Source organism: Heptranchias perlo, chromosome 1, assembly GCF_035084215.1.
Source record: "Heptranchias perlo isolate sHepPer1 chromosome 1, sHepPer1.hap1, whole genome shotgun sequence".
In the NCBI taxonomy this organism is placed as follows: Eukaryota; Metazoa; Chordata; class Chondrichthyes; order Hexanchiformes; family Hexanchidae; genus Heptranchias; species Heptranchias perlo.
In genome coordinates this window covers 131,009,924-131,032,925 of record NC_090325.1, presented here as the reverse complement: position 1 = coordinate 131,032,925, position 23,002 = coordinate 131,009,924, and the positions used below count along the sequence as shown (strand labels likewise).

The window sequence follows — 23,002 nt, the reverse complement described above, 5'->3', positions numbered from 1 at the left end:
AACCACTACCATCTTCCTTTGTGCTAGGTATGACTCCAGCCACTGGAGAGATTGCCCCCTGATTCCCATTGACTTCAATTTTACTAGGGCTCCTTGGTGCCACACTCGATCAAATGCTGCCTTGATGTTAAGGGCAGTCACTCTCACCTCACCTCTGGAATTCAACTCTTTTGTCCATGTTTGGACCAAGGCTGTAATAAGGTCTGGAGCCGAGTGGTCCTTGCGGAACCCAAACTGAGCATCGGTGAGCAAGTTATTGGTGAGTGAGTGCCGTTTGATAGCACTGTCGACGACACCTTCCATCACTTTGCTGATGATTGAGAGTAGACTGATGGGGCGCTAATTGGCCGGATTGGATTTGTTCTGCTTTTTGTGAACAGGACATGGCTGGGCAATTTTCCACATTGTCGGGTAGATGCCAGTGTTGTAGCTGTACTGGAACAGTTTGGCTAGAGGCGCAGCTAGTTCTGGAGCACAAGACTTCAGCACTACAGCCGGGATGTTGTCAGGGCCCATAGCCTTTGCTATATCCAGTGCACTCAGCCGTTTCTTGATATCACGTGGAGTGAAACGAATTGGCTGAAGACTGGCTTCTGTGATGGTGGGGATATCGGGAGGAGGCCGAGATGGGTCATCTACTCAGCACTTCTGGCTGAAGATGGTTGCAAACGCTTCAGCCTTGTCTTTTGCACTCACGTGCTGGACTCCACCATCATTGAGGATGGGGATGTTTACAGAGCCTCCTCCTCCCGTTAGTTGTTTAATTGTCTACCACCATTCACGACTGGGTGTGCCAGGACTGCAGAGCTTTGATCTGATCCGTTGGTTGTGGAATCGCTTAGCTCTGTCTATAGCATGCTGCTTCCGCTGTTTAGCATGCATGTAGTCCCGTCTTGTAGCTTCACCAGTTTGGCACCTCGTTTGTAGGTACGCCTGGTGCTACTCCTGGCATGCTCTTCTACACTCCTCGTTGAACCAGGTTTGATCCCCTGGCTTGTTGGTAATGGTAGAGTGAGGAATATGCCAGGCCGTGAGGTTACAGATTGTGCTGGAATATAATTCTGCTGCTGCTGATGGCCCACAGCTCCTCTTGGATGTCCAGTTTTGAGCTGCTCGATCTGTTTTGAATCTATCCCATTTAGCACGGTGATAGTGCCACACAACACGTTGGATGGTGTCCTCAGTGCAAAGACGGGACTTTGTCTCCACGAGGGCTGTGCGGTGGTCACTCCTACCAATACTGTCATGGACAGATGCATCTGCGACTGGTAGATTGGTGAGGACGAGGTCAAGTAAGTTTTTTCCTCGTGTTGGTTCGCTCACCACCTGCCGCAGGCCCAGTCTGGCACTTATATCCTTCAGGACTCGGCCAGCTCGGTCAGTAGTGGTGCTACCGAGCCACTCTTGGTGATGGACATTGAAGTCCCCCACCCAGAGTACATTCTGTGCCCTTGCTACCCTCAGTGCTTCCTCCAAGTGGTGTTCAACATGGAGCAGGCATGATTCATTAGCTGAGGGAGGACAGTAATCAGCAGGAGGTTTCCTTGCCCATGTTTGACCTAATGCCATGAGATTTCATGGGGTCCGGAGTCAATGTTGAGGATTCCCAGGGCCACTCCCTCCTGATTGTATATCACTGTACCGCCACCTCTGGTGGGCCTGTCCTGCTAGTAGAACAGGACATACCCAGGGATGATGATGGAAGAGTCTGAGACATTGGCTGAAAGGTATGATTCAGTGAGTATGGCTATGTCAGGCTGTTGCTTGACTAGTCTGTGGGACAAGCTCTCCCAATTTTGGCACAAGTCCCCAGATGTCAGTGAGGAGGACTTTGCAGGGTCGACTGGGCTTGGTTTGCCTTTGTCGTGTCCGGTGCCTAGTGGTCTGATGCCGGGTGGTCCGTCCGGTTTTGTTCTTATTGTGACTTTCTGTCACGAGATTTTACAACTGAGTGGCTTGCTAGGCCATTTCAGAGGACGATTAAGAATCAACCACATTGCTGTTGGTCTGGAGTCACATATAGGCCAGACAGGGTAAGGATGGTAGGTTTCCTTCCCTAAAGGACATTAGTGAACCAGATGGGTTTTTACGACAATAGGTCTAAAGAATAAGAGTAATAAACAATAAGAATTCATGAGCTTTTCTATCAAAGAATATCTGTGTCCCATTGTGTTGGAAAGTTGTTTGATTCTTGTTGCCTGCGAAAAGGGAGAGGTGCTTTGCAACAGGAAGGCTGTGAGGGCAGTCAAGATTTCTTAAAAGGAAAGCAATGAAGTTTTTTGCTGGGGTGAAAATGTTAGAAGTACTGGAAGATGGTTAGAAGACATCTTGTTTAAGTCAAGTAAGATGTGGGGAAGCTTGGCATGTTTTTTATTTTGTATTACTATGCAAAGATAAGTTGTGCCGATGTAACTAAATGAATCTGACCTTAACTGCTGCTCTGATTGTTCACTCACTGCGAAATAAAGCCGCTTAATTATTTGTATCAAGCATTGCCTTATCAAGTCCACCTTTGGAGAAATTTAAGAAGTACTAGTGCGAAAGGCACAAATATCCGGTTCAGGTTACAATGCGGTATTAAAGCTACACCTTTGGATTATGCTATTGTACAAGTAAGTAGAGCATTGTGAGTTAAGTCCCATAAAAAGCTCACAAAAGTGACTGACATCACTGAACCCGAGAAGGTATCTATGGCAGACCCGAATTTGTAACAGTGAGTCAACTGCACCTCATGGGTTTTGCAGGTCGTAATGAATTATATGAGCTTTCTATCTGTAAAGTAAAAGTCAAACTTCAATTGCTGAGCGTGTACTATCTTACATTTATTCACATACTTCTTAAATTTATTCACATATGAGCATGTTGGGTTGTACAAACACTATCCCTAGTTTATTGTAAAGAAGTGAACTAGCTGGTTTAAGAATAGCTATTGATGCCATGTATAGAACACAAGGGGGAGGAGAGGAAGGTGCGGGGGAAGGCCGAAAATGACTGAAGAACCCGGCAACGCCGGGAACGTGGAAGCCCTGCTGATCTTAATGGCGGGGCCAAATTAACATATTGCAGTGATACCTCCCGCCCGGCAGCCAGCCAGATGGTCAGCCTGGCCAGAGGTAGGAGGCCGTAGCCGGGGACCCTTAGGGACGGTCCTGTTAAATTTAAGTTGGGGCGCCAATGATGTCATCAGGCCGCCACTTTGGTACGGTAATTAGTTTCCCATCTGCTTTTTGCGGGAGCCTTGTCTGTGCCCTGAATTATGCACTTTAAAGTTTAAAGGGGCAGGAGTGAGGTTGGGTTGCCCAATCCTGATATTTTAACACCCACCCTCCCCCCACCCCCGGCCTTCTCTCGCCCATCGGGTGGGGGTTTAAAATCGAGGCTAAGATATTTCAGGTAATGGCCTTTATAAATCAGAATGACACATCTGACCATACTGTGATAACTTTACATGCTTGAGAAAGTGTGGAATATCAAGTACAGGCAAGCGTAGAAAATGTTATATTACATTCATAACTCCTGAGTTGTGTTTGTAATCAGCGGGTATTAGATACTAGGTACACCCAGGTCAAAAACCAAAGAGTGCAAGTCAGAAGATCAGTTCCATTTGCACATGTGTACATTTTTCTATTTCCCACACCAACCATCTCTGGCTTGAGAGTACCAATTTGGTACAAGACTGTGGACAGTTTTGCCCCATGGGTTTGAGCCCAGTAGGAAGTGACTGATTTCATGTCGAATATTTACAGCCAGCAGAGACAGAGGTGAAGATTTTCAACTCATCAGTTAGACTTGAATTTGAAAAACGTAACCATTAAATGATGCAGCAGCTTTAAAAATTTGCATAAGGTATGTGAAATTTCAACTTTTTAGGTCATTCTTAATGATATCCTCTTTTGATTCTTAGTTTTTGTTTTATTTAAGATCAATTGTCTCATATTTTCTTTAATAATAAACTAGTGTATATTTTAAAATTAATTTTTACACTCACATTTTTATCTGTTTGTGTGTTGTATATTACCTCTTACATCAGAAATTTCATGGAACCCATACTTCATCTTGTTTTATTTTGTATGTAAGTTACTGTGGTATGGTTGAGTCGGCTTTGTTGTGAAATGGAGGCCAAAAGGGCTGATTCAAGGAGTACTTTAATTAGTTCACTCGCCTATTTACAAGTGGACCTTCCTCAGTCATGCACCATAATTAGTTCGAAATTGATGGGCAAGAAAAGACCAGATGGTCCATCAAGCCTGCCCCACACCGTGATGGCCAAAGTATCGTAGCTAAACATTTCTTTCCTCCCCCAACCTCACACCCTCACACCCACCCCACAGCCATGTAACCTCTTGGGAAAGGCAAAAAAGAGAAAAAGCCCAGGGCCAATAAGGAAAAAAAATTCTCTGTAAAATTCCTCTCTGACCTGCTCAGGCAATCAAAACCATTCCAGGAGATCGCATGGACCAAGTGTTATCCATAAAGACATTTACCTTCTATATGATGCGACCTCTGCCCCAGTTAGGAACTGGTCCAGTTCCCTCCTGAAGGCCGAGAGTCAGCACCCACCACACCAGCCGGCAGTGTATTCCAGAGGCTCACAATTCGCTGGGAAAAGAAAAACCGCCTAACATCCAGTCTATTCCTACTCTTCCATAGTTTAAATTCGTGTCCCCCTGGTCCTCCCCAACCTGTTAAACTGGAATAATCTATCAAAAGGGACGTTATCCAGCCCTTTCATTATTTTATAGAAAAAGACTTGCCTTTATATAATGCCTTTTCACAACGTCCCAAAGTGCTTTACAGCCAATGAAGTACTGAGGCTCCGTCTACCCTCTCATCCAAAAGACAGCACCTCTGACAGTTCAGCATTCCCTCAGTACTGCAGCCTAAATTTTGTACTTAAGTTCATGGAGTGAGTCTTGAACCCACAACCTTCTGACTCAGTAGGTGAGAGTGCTACCAACTGAGTCACGACTGACATGCCAACTATTGGGGCTAAACCATTTTCCATCTATTTCAGGGAAACATTTTCATTCTGTATTTTTTTTGTAGATAGTTAGAAATGTTGAATTCACTCTAACAATGTACTTAACAAATCTTTTTTATTTTGTACAAACCTTCAGAATGTAGTGCTTTTTCTCACAATATACCAATTTCAATTATAAATTATGAATTGATTACTCTGTAATCTAAAAATTAAATTTAAATCTGATACACTGAGAAAGTACCAGTAACAAAAACACAATCAGAATACTACACAGAACCAAGCGTAGGTTGTTTACAGTTAAGTAATGAAACGATACCTCACTAAGTACGCTAGACTGAAAACTAAGCTCTTCCCAGGGATGCCTGAAGGTTACTTGACCTACAAATCTCAACTAATCTCATGTAATCCTCTGTTACCAAATTGATTCCTCCATGTACTGGAATAGAAGATGCATAGAAATAGGGACTAAAAGCCTTATTTGTGCCTAGTTTTGTTGACGTTGAACCATGTATTTGCTTGCTGTTCTTTGCTTGTTGGCCACATTTTTTACAAAAGTATCTTCCTTCTGTCCTTCCCAGTGTACCTGTATTTACCACGGTAGAAGTGATGGCATTGGGGTCAGGTAAGTCAATTAAGAATAGACAGCTGGATAAGAATAGTCCTATCGCTAGACAATGATCTGTAAAATGCAAAGTAATGCACTAAATTTTAAACACTTCTGCAATGCAATATTCAAAAGTCATATTTTAAAAAATCTTTTGAGTAATGTATACTATTGATGCTCTCCAACAGTGTGAGTATATATTTAATTTTCATTCGGCAGCAAAGTGTTACTGAATACAAAGTATATGTTGCAAAGAGCTTGCATTGCAGATTTTAGTAACTGATAGCACAATGTCAATAAGGCAGATGTGTATTTACAAATCTGAGTTGCATTGAGAGCACATTTGACTGTTTCACTGTGTAGTACAGCCACAAAAAATGGTGAAACACTGAATGCTAACATTTCTCAGGGCTGAGAGCTATGCTGGAGAGGTTTTTTTTCTGGTAAGCTCAGCTGCCGCAAATGAGTTCTGTGCAGCCATACTAGTCAATACAATTAGCATTTATATCTCATATATACGATGTGCCTCAGTGTACTCTATATATAGCCCACATTCAGAATAAAGAATCTGCTCAAAGAGTTCAGATGATGTCATAAACTATAAGAACATATCAAATATGAATATTAATTATAAATATATTTACATTCAAATTTTCCATGACTTTAATTTCTTTCGTATAGTGTGCAGTTCTTATGCTACAGTACTATAAGGCACAACAGATAATTTTACTAGCTGCGTCCTTGGCACGGAGTCTTGTCTACCAGAAGTGTATATTGGGAATTTGGGCACGTGCTCTCCATGATTTTATTTATGCGGTCAGCAGGCAAAGCTCCATGTCGGGAGCACAAACTCATAATATTGTCCATAAGGATTCTAAATAGCATGTGGGCGCCCCATTTTGTTGTTTACTATTCTAGGAAAAATAGATGAAACTTGCACTTTTGTAACAGTGGGAAAAAACACCTTGTTTTCCAGCTTCTGTGTGTTCCTTCTCGCATCAGATTTGACTTACTTCTCTCTAATTCCGCGACCCTGCTCTCCTGGGAGCCGCACTAGGAGGGAATGTGGGTTGGAGGTATGGCTACACAATGGCCCCAGTTCTCCGACTAGAACTCCTTACAAGCACAGCTCCCTACTGGGAGTGTGGAAATAGCCCTTATTTATCTATTGCTGAAATCAGAGGAGTGTTGCCATGTGGTGCTCTTGTGTTTAAAATTCATATATTTTGACTTGTTAATTTTGTTTTATTTATATGTTAGACTGCTCTTTCCAGATATCTGTTTCCCCTTTATTTATTTTCAGTAGTTCTTAAAATGATATTGTTAATTTCTGAAAAATGCTTTCTTCTATGTCCTTTGTAAAGAAATATAGGTCCCGTGAGTGTAAATTCATGGCCAATCATTCTGTCACACAGCATATTGGACTACTGAGCTGTCTTGAGTTTTTTTTAAATCAATCATAAACTGCCTAATTTGCAACTCACAAGACACAACAGGTGAAGGAGGAAAAAATGCATGAGATCAATTAATAACTGCATTAAATACATACGAACATACGAATTAAGAGCAGGAGTAGGCCATTCGGCCCCTCGAGCCTACTCTGCCATTTGATAAGATCATGGCTGATCTGATTGTGACCTCAACCCTACTTTCCCCTCTACTTACTATAACCTTTGACTCCCTTGTTAATCAGGAATCTATCTAACTCAACATTAAAAATATTCAATGAACCTGCCTCCACCGCTCTCTGGGGAAGGGAGTTCCACAGACTCACGACCCTCTGAGAGAAAAAAAATTCTCCTCATCTCCATCTTAAATATGAGACCCCATATTTTTAAACTGTGTGCCCTAGTTCTAGTCTCTCCCACATGGAGAAACATCCTCTCAGCATTTACCCCTTCTAGTCCCCTCAGGATTATATGTTTCAATAAGATCACCTCTCATTCTTCTAAACTCCAGTGTATACAGGCACAACTTGTCCAATTTTCCTCATAAGATAACCCCCTCATTCCAGGAATCAGTCGAGAGAATCTTCTCTGAACTGCCTCTAAAGCAAATATGTCCTTTCTTAAATAAAGAGACCAAAACTGCACTCAGTACTCTAGATGTGGTCTCACCAATGCCCTGTACAACTGTAGCAAAACATCTCTACTTTGATATTCCATTCCCCTTACAATAAATGACAACATTCCATTTGCCTTCCTAATCACTTGCTGTACCTGCATACTAACTTTTTGTGATTCATGTGCTAGGACACCCAGATCCCTCTGTACCTCAGAGTTCTGTAATCTCTCTCCATTTAAATAATATACTGCTTTTCTATTCCTCCTGCCAAAGTGGACAACTTCACATTTTCCCACATTATACTCCATCTGCCAAATTTTTGCCCACTCACTTAACCTATCTATATCCCTTTGCAGACTCCTTACGTCCTCTTCACAACTTACTTTCCTACCTACCTTCGTGTCATCAACAAATTTAGCAACCATACATTCAGTCCCTTCGCCCAAGTCATCGATATAGATTGTAAATAGTTGAGGCCCAAGCAGGGATCATTGTAGCTGTCCACTCATTACATCTTGCCAACCTGAAAATGACCCATTTATGCCTATTCTCTGTTCCCTGTTAGCTAACCAATCCTTTATCCATGCTAATATGTTACCCCCTACACCATGAGCTCTTATTTTGTGTAGTAGCCTTTGATGTGGCATCTTGTTAAATGCCTTCTGGAAATCCAAGTACACCACATCCACAGGATCCCCTTTATCCACGTTGTTTGTTACTTCCTCAAAGAACTCTAATAAATTAGTCAAATACGATTTCCTTTTCACAAAGCTGTGTTGACTCAGCCTGATTGCATTGAGATTTTCTAAGTGCCCTCCTATAACCTCCTTAATAATAGATTCTAGTATTTTCCCTATGACATATGTTAAGCTAACTGGCCTGTAGTTTCCTGCTTTTTGTCTCCCTCCTTTCTTGAATAGAGGAGTTACATTCGCTGTTTTCCAATCTGATGGCACCCTTCCAGAATCTAGGGAATTTTGGAAAATCAAAAGCAATACATCTACTATCTCTGCAGCCACTTCTTTTAAGACCTGTGATGAAGTCTGTCAGGACCTGGGAACTTGTCAACTTTTAGTTCTAATATTTTTTTCAGAACCCTTTCCCTGGTGATTGTAAATGTTTTAAGTTCCTCCCTCCCTTTCACCTCCTGATTCGCAATTATTTCAGGCATGTTATTTGTATCCTCTACAGTGAAGATGGACAAAAAATATCTGTTCAATTCATCCTCGATTTCCTTATTCTCCATTATTAATTCCCCAGACTCACTCTCTAGAGGACCAACACTCACTTTACTTGCTCTTTTCCTTTTTAAGTACCTGTAGAAACTCTTACTATCTTTTTATATTTCTAGCTAGCTTTCTCTCGTACTCTAATTTCTCCCTCCTTATTATTTTTATAGTCATTCTTTGCTGTTTTTTATATTCTGTCCAATCTTCTGACCTGCCACTAATCTTCGCAGAATTGTATGCTTTTTCTTTCAATTTTATACTATCTTTAACTTCTTTAGTTAGCCACGGATGGTACATCCTTCCCCTAGAGTCTTTCTTTCTCAATGGAATGTTATGAAATATCTCAATAAGTGTCTGCCACTGCATCTCTGCTGACCTATCCCTTAACCTAATTTCCCAGTTCACTTTAGCCAACTCAGTCTTCATGCCTTCATAATTGCCCTTATTTAAGTTTAAAACACTAGTCTTAGACCTACTCTTCTCTCCCTCAAACCAAATGTGAAATTCAATCATATTGTGATCACTGCTACCTAGAGGCTCCTTTACAATGAGGTCATTAATTAATCCTGTCTCATTACCCATTACCAGATCTAGAATAGCCTTCTCTCTGGTTGGCTCTCGAATGTGCTGCTCTAAGAAACTGTCCCGAAAGCACTCTATGAACTCATCTTCCAGGCTACTTTTGCCAATCAGATTCTTCCAATCTATATATGGATTAAAATCACCCATGATTATTGCTGTTCCTTTCTCACAAACCCCCATTATTTCTTCTTGTATACCCTGTCCTACAGTGTGGTTACTGTTAGGTGGCCTGTGAACTACTTCCACACGTGACTTAATAAGACAATAAAAATAATTACTCATAACAGAAGTAAAAAAAAAATCACATGCAATTTTAAATTACAGAATTAAAATGTTGATTTTATCATTGAGGTAAAGGTGGAGGCAAAAGATTGTCAATCCAGATTTGATGTTAATAAACAGAAGAAGCCACAAAACTTGATCCAGAAACTAATAGATGCATGGGGGTAGTTACCTCTCCTTTACGCCAGTAATATAATCGTAAACCGGGTAGAATTGGCCAAATCAGCGCAAAAGATTGGGGAATTTTTAACATAAATTTGTTACACCCAAAACCATTCACATTCAAGATTCCGCGATCTTTTACGCTGGTCAAGATCAGTTGAACCAAATCAGGCCCTGCCCACAAAACTGCCAACGCCCCCAGGTCGACATTGCGCGTTTCCGCTGATTGTCCTGGTTAGGGAAGGCTCTTCAAATTGCGTTCATTTTCTTAGGCACACAGGCATTAGTAGACAAGTTTTTTCATATCAAAAAATATTAAATTTACTAAGAAACTGACTAGTGTACACCAATGAAATTAGTAAATGGTTCAGTACAGTTTTTTAAAGTCATTTTCAGTGATTTTAAATCAGGTTACTCAGGTGGAGGACTGGACACCCTTATTAAAAATGCTTACTTTTGGTGATAAACCCATTTTCAGCTGTATTCATAAAACTGGACCAGGTTACCACTCTTAAATATATCAATGAATACTTTTTAATGGAAGGAAAAAAAATGATTATGTTCTATTACACTGCCCGATTGTGCTGGTTCATGGAAGATTTTACATTTGTGATTATGCTAGTTATTCTTATTGGAAACTTGAACTGTAACCTAATCAGTGCAATTTCGAGCGCATTTTGGGCACAATTTCCCGATTGCGCCCAAAGTGGAAACTCTACCCCATGATGTATATTGCACTCCATAGTTCAGATTAAAGTCCTTTCTCTTTAATAGTTTATAATAGTGTTAACTATTAACTGAAAATGAAATAACGTGAAGGATGTTCTAGGAAGTAAAGTGAACATTTTCTCTTTTCTCAGGTCCTTATTATGCAATGACCCAGATATGTCCGAGATCCCTGTCAATGTTCCAGTGGATACTGTTAAACTTCGTGTTGAAAAAACTGTTGTTAGAAGACTTCCACGTGAAGCATTTTATTATCTTGTGGATTTAAGATATCTTTGGTTAACGTACAATGCCATTAATACCATAGATCCTCGTAGCTTTTATAATTTAAAGGAACTCCATGAATTGCGCCTTGATGGAAACATGCTGTCTACATTTCCTTGGAGTTCACTGCAGGAAATGCCAAATCTTCGAACTCTTGACTTGCACAATAACATGCTATCAACCATTCCTGCTAATGCAGCTCGATACCTCAGGAATATAACCAACATAGATATATCTAGTAACAAACTAACCACACTGCCGTCTGACTTGTTGGACATCTGGCCTGCGTACAAAAGATATCAAGTGTTCGATAAGGATCCGATACAGAGAGTAATCCTAGGTAAGTACTTGTCAATGCCTTCTGATAAAAGACAGAAACAAGAACAAATAACAACAACTTGCTCTTATATAGCATCATTAACATAGTAAAATGTTCCAAGGTGCTTTACAACAGGCTATGGAAGAATTTGTAAATGAGCACAAAGATTTTGACATCAATATGTTGGGGATTGAAAGCCAATGGAGTCGATGAGGACATGGGTATAAGATGAGCAGGATTTAGCACAGCAAAGGATGTGGGTGACGGAGTTCTGGATGAGTTGGAATAAAATTATAAATATAACTAAAATAACAATTCAGAAGGGAATGATCCTACCTGACCAAATTGCTTGACTTCATTAAGAAAGTGGTATCCCAATTGGACGATGGTAAGCCTTATGACATCATGCACCTAAACCTCCAGAAGGCATTTTACAGGAAAGGTTAATTTGTTTTTTGGTGGTGTTGGTTGAGGGATAAATGTTGGTTAGGACACCAGGAGGACTCCATGCTCTTCTTCGAATATTGCCGTCGGATCGGGCCTCAGTTTAACATTTCATCTGAAAAACACACCTCTAACAATGTAGCACTCCCTCATTACTGCATTGAAATGCCAGTGTAGATTATAGGGGAGATTTTACTGGGTTTGCATCCAGGTGCGTGGATTGCCTGGGTGCAGCAAATATTGGAAAAATTGGGCAGGTTGGTGTGCACACCTGTATAGGAGTTAGCCTGATTTTCCTTCCATTTAAATTTAAAAAATGAAGAGGGTTCCTTTACAGGGATGTACTCTAATCCTCCTGATTATCTGATACTTGCTGCCTCCAGGCAATCTAGTGCATTGGACACAGGCCCAGTGCTTAAAGTTTTAGAGTGGGACCTGAACCCCCAACCTTCTAACTCAATAGCAGCAGTATTGCTAACTGAGCCAAGCAGCTACTTGTCTAATGTGATGTTCTGCTTTAAAGTGAAGCACTTTTCTCTTATTTTTTTTTAGTAAAGTCTGTAAAGCCTTATCAGTGCTATGTGTGTGTGAGCGCAAGCTCAAATGTGACTGACAGAAGACTGGAAATTTGGTTGAGTGATGTTATCATACAAATGCTTAAAGCATTGATCTCAAGTTCCTCACTTTGCTGTTTTAATGGCAACACTGACCCATTTAACATTAATATATGGAGAGAAGTTTGATATGGCCACCTTAATCAGTCACACGAGAGCATCGCTCATTGTAATATCTCCAACAAAGATGTTGGGGGTAATTTTCAACTTAGCCAACTGGGCGGAAACCTAATGAAGCAGATCACCCACCTATTGTAGAATCCACCCGATATTCATGCCATTGAAATGAATGGTATGAAAATCAGTTGGATTCTATAAAGGGCAGGTGGTTTGTTCCGCCAGGTCACCGCCCAGGCAGCGACATTGAAAATGACCCCTCTTATTTGATGAGTTGTCACATGGTTATAAATACAGACTCAGTTCAAACATCAGGGGCTTTTGACTTCAGGAAAGGTTAAAGGAAAACGGGGCTGTTACATCGAAACTATAGCACAGAAACAGGCCATTTGGCTTAACTGGTCTATGCCGGCATTAATGCTCCACACGAGCCTCCTCCCTCCCTTTTTCATTTAACCCTATCAACATGCCCTTCTGTTCCCTTTTCCCTCATCTGCTTATCTAGTTTCCCCTTAAATGCAACTATGCTATTTGCCTGAACTACTCCTTGTGGTAGTGTGTTCTACATTCTTACCACTCTTTGGGTAAAGAAGTTTCTCCTGAATTCCCTATTGGATTTATTAGCAACTATTTTATATTTATGACCTCTAGTTTTGGACTCCCCCACAAGTGGAAACATTTTCTCTACATCTACCATATCAAACCCTTTTATTATGTTAAAGACCTCAATCAGGTCACCCCTCAGTCTTCAATTTTCTATTGTAAACAATTTTACAACACCAAGTTATAGTCCAGCAATTTTATTTTAAATTCACAAGCTTTCGGAGATTTTCTCCTTCCTCAGGCACATTTGCCTGAGGAAGGAGAAAATCTCCGAAAGCTTGTGAATTTAAAATAAAATTGCTGGACTATAACTTGGTGTTGTAAAATTCCATTCAATTTTCTAGAGAGAAGAGCATCAGACTGTTCAGCCTTTCCTCATAAGTATATCCTTCTAGTACTGCCATCATCCTTATGAATCTTTTTTGCACCCCCTCCAATGCATCTATATCCTGTCTATAATATGGAGACCAAAACTGTGCACAGTGCTCCAAGTGTGGTCCAACCAAGGTTCTATACAAGTTTAATGTAACTTCTCTGCTTTTCAATTCTATCCCTCTAGAAATGAACCCCAGTGCTTGATTCCTGTTAGCTTAACATCTGTCATAGGGAAAATGCTAGATTCTATTCATAAGAAGGTTATAGCAGGGCTCTTAGAAAATCTCAATCCAATCAGGCTTTGTGAAAAGGAAATTGTTTGACGAATTTATTAGAGTTCTCCGAGGAATAAAGGGGATCCTGTGGATGTGGTGTACTTGGATTTCCAGAAGGCTTTTGACAAGGTGCCACATCAAAGGCTACTACGCAAAATAAGAGCTCATAGTGTAGGGAGTAACATATTAGCATGGATAAAGGATTGGTTAGCTAATAGGAAACAGAGAGTAGGCATAAATGGGTCATTTTTAGGTTGGTAAGATGTAATGAGTGGAGTGCCACAGGGATCAGTGCTTGGGCCTCAACTATTTACAATCTATATCAATGACTTGGATGAAGGGACTGAATGTATGGTTGCTAAATTTGCTGATGACACAAAGGTAGGTAGGAAAGTAAGAGGACATAAGGAGCCTGCAAAGGGATATAGATAGGTTAAGTGAGTGGGCAAAAATTTGGCAGATGGAGTATAATGTGGGAAAATGTGAACTTGTGCACTTTGGCAGGAGGAATAGAAAAGCAGTATATTATTTAAATGGAGAGAGATTACAGAACTCTGAGGTACAGAGGGATCTGGTTGTCCTGGTACATGAATCACAAAAGGTTAGTATGCAGGTACAGCAAGTGATTAGGAAGGCAAATGGAATGTTGTCATTTATTGTAAGGGGAATGGAATATAAAAGTAGAGATGTTTTGCTACAGTTGTACAGGGCATTGGTGAGACCACATCTAGAATACTGTGTGCAGTTTTGGTCTCTTTATTTAAGAAAGGACATAATTGCTTTGGAGGTGGTTCAGAGAAGGTACACTCGACTGATTCCTGGGATGAGGGGGTTATCTTATGAGGAAAGGTTGGGCAAGTTGTGCCTGTATACACTGGAGTTTAGAAGAATGAGAGGTGATCTGATTGAAACATATAAGATCCTGAGGGGACTAGAAGGGATAGATGCTGAGAGGATGTTTCCCCTTGTGGGAGAGACTAGAACTAGGGGCCACAGTTTAAAAATAAGGGGTCCCCCATTTAGTATTTTGTGGAGTATTGTGTGCAGTTTTGGTCTCCTTACCTAAGAAAGGATATATTTGCCATAGAGGGAGTGCAGCGAAGGTTCACCAGACTGATTCCTGGGATGGCAGGTCTGTCGTATGAGGAAAGATTGGGTCGACTCAGCCTGTATTCACTTGAGTTTAGAAGAATGAGAGGAGATCTCATTGAAACTTATAACATTCTGACAGGGCTAGACAGACTCGATGCAGGGAGGATGTTTCCCCTGGCTGGAGGGTACAGAACAAGGGGTCACAGTCTCAGGATACAGGGTAAGACATTTAGGACTGAGATGAGGAGAAATTTCTTCACTCAGAAGTTGGTGAACCTGTGGAATTCTCTACCACAGAAGGCTGTGGAGGCCAAGTCACTGAATATATTTAAGAAGGAGCTGGATAGATTTCTAGACACAAAAGGCATCGGAGTATGGGAGAGAGCAGGAATATGGTATTGAGATAGAGTATCAGCCATGATCATATTGAATGGCGGAGGAGGCTCGAAGGGCCGAGTGGCCTCCTCCTGCTCCTATTTTCTATGTTTCTATGTTTAAGATGGAGATGAGGAGAAATCTTTTCTCTCAGAGGGTCGTGAGTCTGTGGAACTCCCTTCTCCAGAGAGCGGTGGAGGCAGGGTCATTAAATATTTTTAAGGCTGAGTCAGATAGATTCTTCATTAACAAGGGAATCAAAGGTTATAGTAGGTAGACAGGAAAGTAGGGTTGAGGTCACAATCAGATCAGCCACGATCTTATCAAATGGCAGAGCAGGTTCGAGGGGCCGAATGGCCTACTCCTGCTCTTAATTCGTATGTTCGTATGTTCGATTTGCCTTTTTTTATGGCCTTAATAACCTGCATCGCTACTTTTAGTGATTTGTGTATCTGTACCCCCAGGTCCCTTTGCTCCTCTATCCCATTTGGACTCTTATTATCCAAGCAGTATGTGGCCTCCTTATTCTTCCTACCAAAATGCACCACCTCACACTTATCTATATTGAAATTGATTTGCTAATTACATGCCCATTCTACAAGTTTATTAATGTCCTCTTGCATTTTGATGCATTCTTCCTTTGTATTAACTACACCCCCCAATTTGGTGTCGTCTGCAAATTTTGAAATTGTACTTCTGATTCCTGAATCCAACTCGTTAATGTAAATTGTGCACAACAGTGGTTCCAGTACCGATCCCTGGGGAACACCACTTCCCACCTTTTGCCAGTCAAAGTACGTACCCTTAACCCCTACTCTCTGTTTTCTGTTTTGTAGCCAACAGTAAGTAAGGATGGAAATTGCGGAGGTACTGGCCATAATCTTCCAAACATCCGTAGATATGGGGGTGGTGCCGGAGGACTAGAGAATTGCAAATGTTACACCCTTGTTCAAAAAAGGGTGCAAGGATAAACCCAGAAACCATAGGCCAGTCAGTTTAACCTCAGTGGTGGGGAAACTTTTAGAAACAATAATCCGGGACAGGATTAATAGTCACTTGGACGAGTGTGGATTGATTAGGGAAAGCCAGACCGGATTTTTTAAAGGCAAATCGTGTTTAACTAACCTGATAGAGTTTTTTGATGATGTAACAGAGAGGGTAGTTGATGTGGTGTATATGGACTTTCAAAAGGGGTTTGATAAAATGCCGCATGGTAGGCTTATCATCAAGATTGTGGCCCATGGAATAAAGGGGGCAGTAGCAACATGGATACAGAATTGTCTAAGTGACAGGATACAGAGAGTAGTGGTGAACGGTTGTTTTTCAGATTGGAAGGAGGTGTACAGTGGTGTTCCCCGAGGGTCGGAGCTGGGACCATTACTTTTTGTGATATATATTAATGACTTGGACTTGGGTGTACAGGGCATAATTTCAAAATTTGCAGATGACACAAAACTTGAAAGGGTAGTAAACAGTGAGGAGGATAGTGATAGAGGATATAGACAGGCTAGTGGCATGGGTGGACACATGGCAGATGAAATTTAATGCAGAAAAATGCGAAGTGATACAATTCAGTAGGAAGAACGAGGAGAGGCAATATAAAATAGAGGGCCACAACTCTAAAAGGGGTACAGGAACAGAGAGATCTGGGAGTTTATGTGCACCAATCGTTGAAGGTGACAAGGCAGGTTGAGAAAGCGGTTAAAAAAGCATACAGGATCCTGGGCTTTATAAATAGAGGCATAGAGTACAAAAGTATGGAAGTCATAATGAACCTTTATAAAACACTGGTTCGGCCACAACTGGAGTATTGTGTCCAGTTCTGGGCACCGCACTTTAGGAAAGATGTGAAGGCCTTAGAGAGGGTGCAGAAAAGATTTACTAGAATGATTCCAGGGATGAGGGATTTTAGTTACGTGAATAGACTGGAGAAGCTGGGGTTGTTCTCCTTGGAACAGAGAAGGTTGAGAGGAGATTTGATAGAGGTACTCAAAATCATGAAGGGTCTAGACAGAGTAGATGGAGAGAAACTGTTCCCATTGGCAGAAGGGTCAAGAGCCAGAGGACACAGATTTAAAGTGATTGGCAAAAGAACCAAAGGTGACATGAGGAAAATCTTTTTACACAGCGAGTGGTTAGGATCTGGAACGCACTGCCCGAGGGGGTGGTGGAGGCAGATTCAATCATGGCTTTCAAAAGGGAATTGGATAAGTACTTGAAAGGAAAAAATTTGCAGGGCTACGGGGTTAGGGCAGGGGAGTGGGACTATCTGGATTACTCTTGCATAGAGCCGGTGTGGACTCGATGGGCTGAATAGCTTCCTTCCTTACTGTAACCTTTCTATGATTCTATGATTCTAATGTTACTTATGTCCCTTTTTTCTATTGTGATTATGTAGTCTCTGAATAGAACAGCTACCCCACCACCCCACTTCTTCCTTCCTTATCCTTTCTAAATACATTATGTCCTGCAATATATTCTGCCAGTCCTGTTCCTTATATAACCATGTTTCAGTTATCCCTATCACATCTGACTCTTCGCTGCGAACTATTGCCTCTAGTTCCCCCGTTTTGTCTCGAATGCTGTGCACATTGCTGTACAGGCAATTTAATTTGTTTTTAGTAATTGTTTCCCTCACTTTGTTTTTAACAATCATTTTGTACTTATGTTGACATTGAATGAATCCTGGGTGTGAGATTTTCAGTCACGACCTGTATACCTAAAATGTTGTCTTGTATGATAAATACAAATATAGTAAAAAGTGGCAAGCTCTCTCCATCATATGGGTCTCAGGGGATCACCTGTCCATGCTTTAATCCAAGTTTGCCATCCTAATACTTTCAAGTCATCTATTTTCTTCAATTATCATTGGATCAGCTGAGTTGCAGCTCCTGGTAACTACAGAGAGTTGCACTTCCAGCCAGTAAACTATCAAAAGTTACCTGAAAGAAGTGATCTCATTACTAATTATGATGATCATCAGCTATAGCATAAAATCATCTAATACCAAGTCCCAACTAAAAGAATAAGTTTTCGAAGTTATAAGTTCTGGTAGTCTGCTATGCCACCATTCACATTCTAATGATAAAAAAGAACTAATGGTCTTGTCAGCTATTTTCATTAAAAGTGAACAGTGCTCTGTGCTGCAGTTCACGCATGGAGGTCTACTTTTCCCAGCGTCATATCAATGCAAGCAGGCAGTAAAAATATGACATCTGGCTACATTACTGCGAAAATAAAGCCAATACCATACCCTTTAATGCAGTATAAATTATGCAATATTTTCTTTTTTTCTCCACTCTTATCCCTATCTTCCTTTTGCTTGCTTTGGCTTTTTTTCCATTGCCTTTATTCTACATTTCCTGGCTCTGAATTTCCTTGGGTCCTGAGATCCCGAGAGGTGGCAATAGCATGGGTAAGGATTTCAGAGGGAAGAGGTAAGAGCAGAGGCAGGCAAAGTTGTGGAGGTGGAAATCTTGGTAATGGATAGGACGTGAGATTTGAAGCACACCTCCGGGTTGAACAGGATGCTAAGATAGCGCACTGGCTAGTTCAGCCTGAGAAAAGGCCTGGGGCGGGATGGAGTGAGTGGTAAAGGAACGGAGTTTTGTGGCAGGGGCTGAAAACAATGGCTTCAATCTTTCAGTTGGAGGAAGTTGTGACATCGGTGACTTAGAAATACAAGAAGTTACATCATGGAGACAGGCCATTCGGCCTAATCAGTCCATGTTGGCATTTATCCTCCGTGCAAGCAACTAGCTCTAATCATATTTACTCACAATGTTCCCATATCCCTTCAACCCCATTTCCTTTATCCATCAATCCAATCTAATCTTGAATGAAGACATCATTTGTCCCTCATTTGTACCTAACCCTAGACATGAATTCCACAGTCTCACAACTCTGCATCAAGAAATTTCTCCTGGCTTCTGTTCTAAGTCTCCTACATTTAATCTTGTATCTATGACTCCTCATTCCTGATGTCTCAACTACTGGGAACATAGGTAATGCTTGATGCAAACTAAGTAACATCAAACATAACAGGAGATAGAGAGAGGAATGACGTTAGAGGGGCAGAAGCATAGGGAGTAAGCTGGGAGAAAACAAAGATGGATAGAAATATAAAAAACACATTTTTATTGGCTTTTGGTTAATTTTCTGGATGACATAAATGCAGGTCAGATGTCTTCCAGAAAAATTAACCAAAGCCCTGTCCAACTGTAGTAAGACTTTCGTACTCTTGTACTTGGGAGTGGCAGTAACAAAGGTGGAAGCAAGGAAAATCTACCAGGGACCACTGCTGACCACTTTTTCCCCACCCACTGCATGTAAATGCCGATGGGGGGACACGGCCAGGTCTCTGATGGATTTTCCTTGCTTCCATCTTTGTTACTGCCACTTCCAAGTACAAGAATAAGGAAGTCTTACGACAGCTGTACAGGGTTTTAGTGAGACCTCACCTGGAGTACTGCGTACAGTTTTCGTCTTCTTGTCTAAGGAAGGATATATTTGCCTTGGAGGTGGTACAATGAAGGTTCACTAGATTAATTCCTGGGATGAAAGGGTTATCCTATGAGGTGAGGTTGAGTAGAATGGGCCTATACTCTCTGGAGTTTAGAAGAATGAGATGTGATCTCATTGAAACATATAAGATTATGAGGGAGCTTGACAGGGTAGATGCTGAGAGATTGTTTCCCCTGGCTAGAGAGTCTAGGACCAGGGGGCATGATTGCAGGATAAGGGGTCAGCCATTCAAGACTGAGATGAGGAGGAATTTCTTTATGCAGAGGGTTGTGAATCTTTGGAATTCTCTACCCTACAGGGCTATGCTGAATCGTTAAATAGATTCAAGGCTGAGATGGATAGATTTTTGGACTGTAGGGGAATCAAGGGATATGGGGATCGGGTGGGAAAGTGGAGTTGAGGTCGAAGATCAGCCATGATCTGATTGAATGGCAGAACAGGCTCGAGGGGCCGAATGGCCTACTCCTGCTCTTATTTCTTATGTTCTTATATGTTCTTATGTTCCTGTGGCTACCATGGGGAAGGTGGTGGTAGGCACCAGGAAGAGGTGGCAACAGTCCTGAAGACCCTGCCCAGAGATTGGATTTTGTAGCAGCATCCACTCCATCCATTCTGGCCCCCACTTTCTTAAATTTGTAGGGCTCATTCTCTGCCAAGGTCTACAAGGCAGTTGTTGTGCTGATCTTCAGGGTGCTTCTGCCTCTTTAACTGCTGAGTTAGCTCCTCTAATTCTTTAGTGGCGGTCTTGCTACTGCAGTGCCAGAATTTTGCAGCCAGGCAATGGCGGGCCCTACTCTTGGCAGTGGGAATCCCACTGGGAGTCCCCATATATACCTGTTGACCCCTAATCCAGGAAATCAGGTTGGAGATGCAGGTAGAGGATTGCTGCTAGGAGGAGATTCCTTGTCATAATGCTCAGAGTGCAAGACAAATAGATACCTAAAACCCATTAGTTTAATAAGCAAGCGTGAGCTTAAAAGGGATTAACAAAAAAAAATCAAAAGTGAAATTAAGAGAAACAACAACAACAACAACAACAACTTGCATTTATATAGCACCTTTAACGCAATAAAATCTCCTAAGGCACTTCACAGGAGCATTATAAAACAAAATTTGACACCGAGCCACATAAGGAGATATTAGGACAGGTGACCAGAAGCTTGGTCAAAGAAGTAGGTTTTAAGGAGCATCTTAAAGGAGGAGAGAGTGGTAGAAAGTGGGAGAGGTTTAGGGAGAGAGTTCCAGAGCTTAGGGCCTAGGCAGCTGAAGGCACAGCCGCCAATGGTGGAGCGATTAAAATTGGGGACGCGCAAGAGGCAAGAATTGAAGGAGCGCAGAGATCTCGGAGGGTTGTAGGGCTGGAGGAGGTTACAGAGATAGGGAGGGGTGAGGCCATGGGGGGATTTGAAAACAAGGATTAGAATTTTAAAATTGAGGCGTTCCGGGAGCGGGAGCCAATGTAGGTCAGCGAGCACACGGGCGATGGGAGAACAGGACTTGGTACGAGTTGGGATACGGGCAGCAGAGTTTTGGATGAACTCAAGTTTATGGAGGGTGGAAGATGGGAGGCCAGCCAGGACAGCATTGGAAAAGTCCAGACTGGAGGTAACAAAGGCATGGATGAGTGTTTCAGCAGCAGATGAGCTGAGACACAGGCGGAGATGGACGATATTATGGAGGCAGAAGTAGGCGGTCTTGGTGATGGAGTGGATATGTGGTCGGAAGCTCATCTTAGGGTTAAATAGGACGGCAAGGTTGCGAACGGTCTGGATCAGTCTCAGACAGTGGCCAGGGAGAGGGATGGAGTCGGTGGCTAGGGAACAGAGTTTGTGGTGGGGACCAAAGACAATGGCATTGGTCTTCCCAATATTTAGTTGAAGGAAATTTTTTGCTCATCCATTACTAGATGTCGGACGAGCAGTGTGACAAATGAAAGACAGTGGAGCGGTCGAGGGAAGTGGTTGTGAGGTAGAGCTGGGTGTAGTCAGCGTACATGTGGAATCTGACATTGTGTTTTCGGATGATGTTGCCGAGGGGCAGCATGTAGATAAGAAATAGAAGGGGCCAAGGATAGATCCTTGGGGACTCCAGAGGTAATGGTGCGGGAGCGGGAAGAGAAACAATTGCAGGCGATTCTCTGGCTATGACTGAATAAATAAGAATGGAACCAGGTGAGCGCAGTCCCATCCAGCTGGATGACGGAGGAGAGGCATTGGAGGAGGATGGTGTAGTCAACCATGTCAAAGGCTGCAGACAGGTTGAGAAGGGTGAGAAGGGATAGTTTACCATGGTCACAGTCACATAGGACGTCATTTGTGACTTTGATAAGGGCCGTTTCAGTATGAGCCACGGGCGGAAACCTAATTGGAGGGATTCAAACATGTAGTTGCGGGAAAAGTGGGCACAGATTTGGGAGGCAGCAACACATTCAAGGACTTTAGAGAGGAAAGGGAGGTTGGAGACGGGGCCGTAGTTTGCAAGGACAGAGGGGCCAAGGGTGGGTTTTTTGAGGAGGGGAGTGATGATGGCAGATTTGAAGGGGAGGGCGACAGTACCTGAGGAGGGGGAACCATTAACAATATTAGCTAACATGGGGGCCGGGAAGGGAAGTTGGGTGGTCAGCAGTTTAGTGGGAATAGGGTCGAGGAAGCAGGAGGTGAGTCTCATGGTGAAGACGAGCTCGGAGAGGGCACAAGGAGAGATAGGAGAGAAACTAGAGAAAGAATAGAGTTCGGGGCTAGAGCACAAGGGAACCTTAGGGGAAGTTTGACTTGGTGGGCTGGGGAAGGGAGGGAAGCGGCAGAGGCAGTTGAACGGATGGTCTTAATCTTAGTGACAAAGAAGTCCATGAGCTCCTCGCACTTTTCGTTGGAGGTGAGGGTGGATGGGGCAGGGAAGAGGGGTTTTAAAAACAGTTTGTAGTGGAGAAGAAAAGCCAGGGGTTATCTTTGCATTCCAGGGTGATCCTTTATGTGGTCCAGCCAGATCTGGCGATGAATGGCTAAACCAGTTGTCCACCATAAACGTTCAAGTCTGCGTCCTTTGGACTTAAGGGAGCAGAGATGAGGGCCATACCAGGGGGAATTACCAGGGTGAGAGAGAGTAATCGTTTTAATGGGGACAAGGGCATCAAAGTGGAGGTGAGGAGGTGATTGAGCAGATAGGTAGCTGCAGAAATGTTGTGGTGAGTGGAGAGGCAAAGATTAGACAGTTTGGAATTTGAAAGTGCCATTGTAAGTGACCTGGGAGGAGGGGAGTTTTTCCCAGGGGCGGACACAGAAGGAAGTGGCATTGGGAGGGAGAAGGGGATGTGGGTGGAGAGGCATACAAGGATGTGATCCGAGATGGCCTTATCCGTAATTGACACGAT

The 23,002-nt window shown here is 42.3% G+C and overlaps 1 protein-coding gene across 1 annotated transcript in view; it reads left to right on the top strand.

Annotated features, from left to right (window-relative positions):
- The first annotated feature begins 5,487 nt into the window (after positions 1–5,487).
- lrit3a (info leucine-rich repeat, immunoglobulin-like and transmembrane domains 3a) overlaps positions 5,488–23,002 on the top strand; it is a 51,768-nt gene continuing 34,253 nt past the window's right edge. The window contains exons 1-2 of the mRNA XM_068007138.1: positions 5,488–5,603; positions 10,765–11,234. Coding sequence (XP_067863239.1) covers positions 5,488–5,603; positions 10,765–11,234 — 586 coding nt within the window. The remainder of the gene's footprint in view (positions 5,604–10,764; positions 11,235–23,002) is intronic.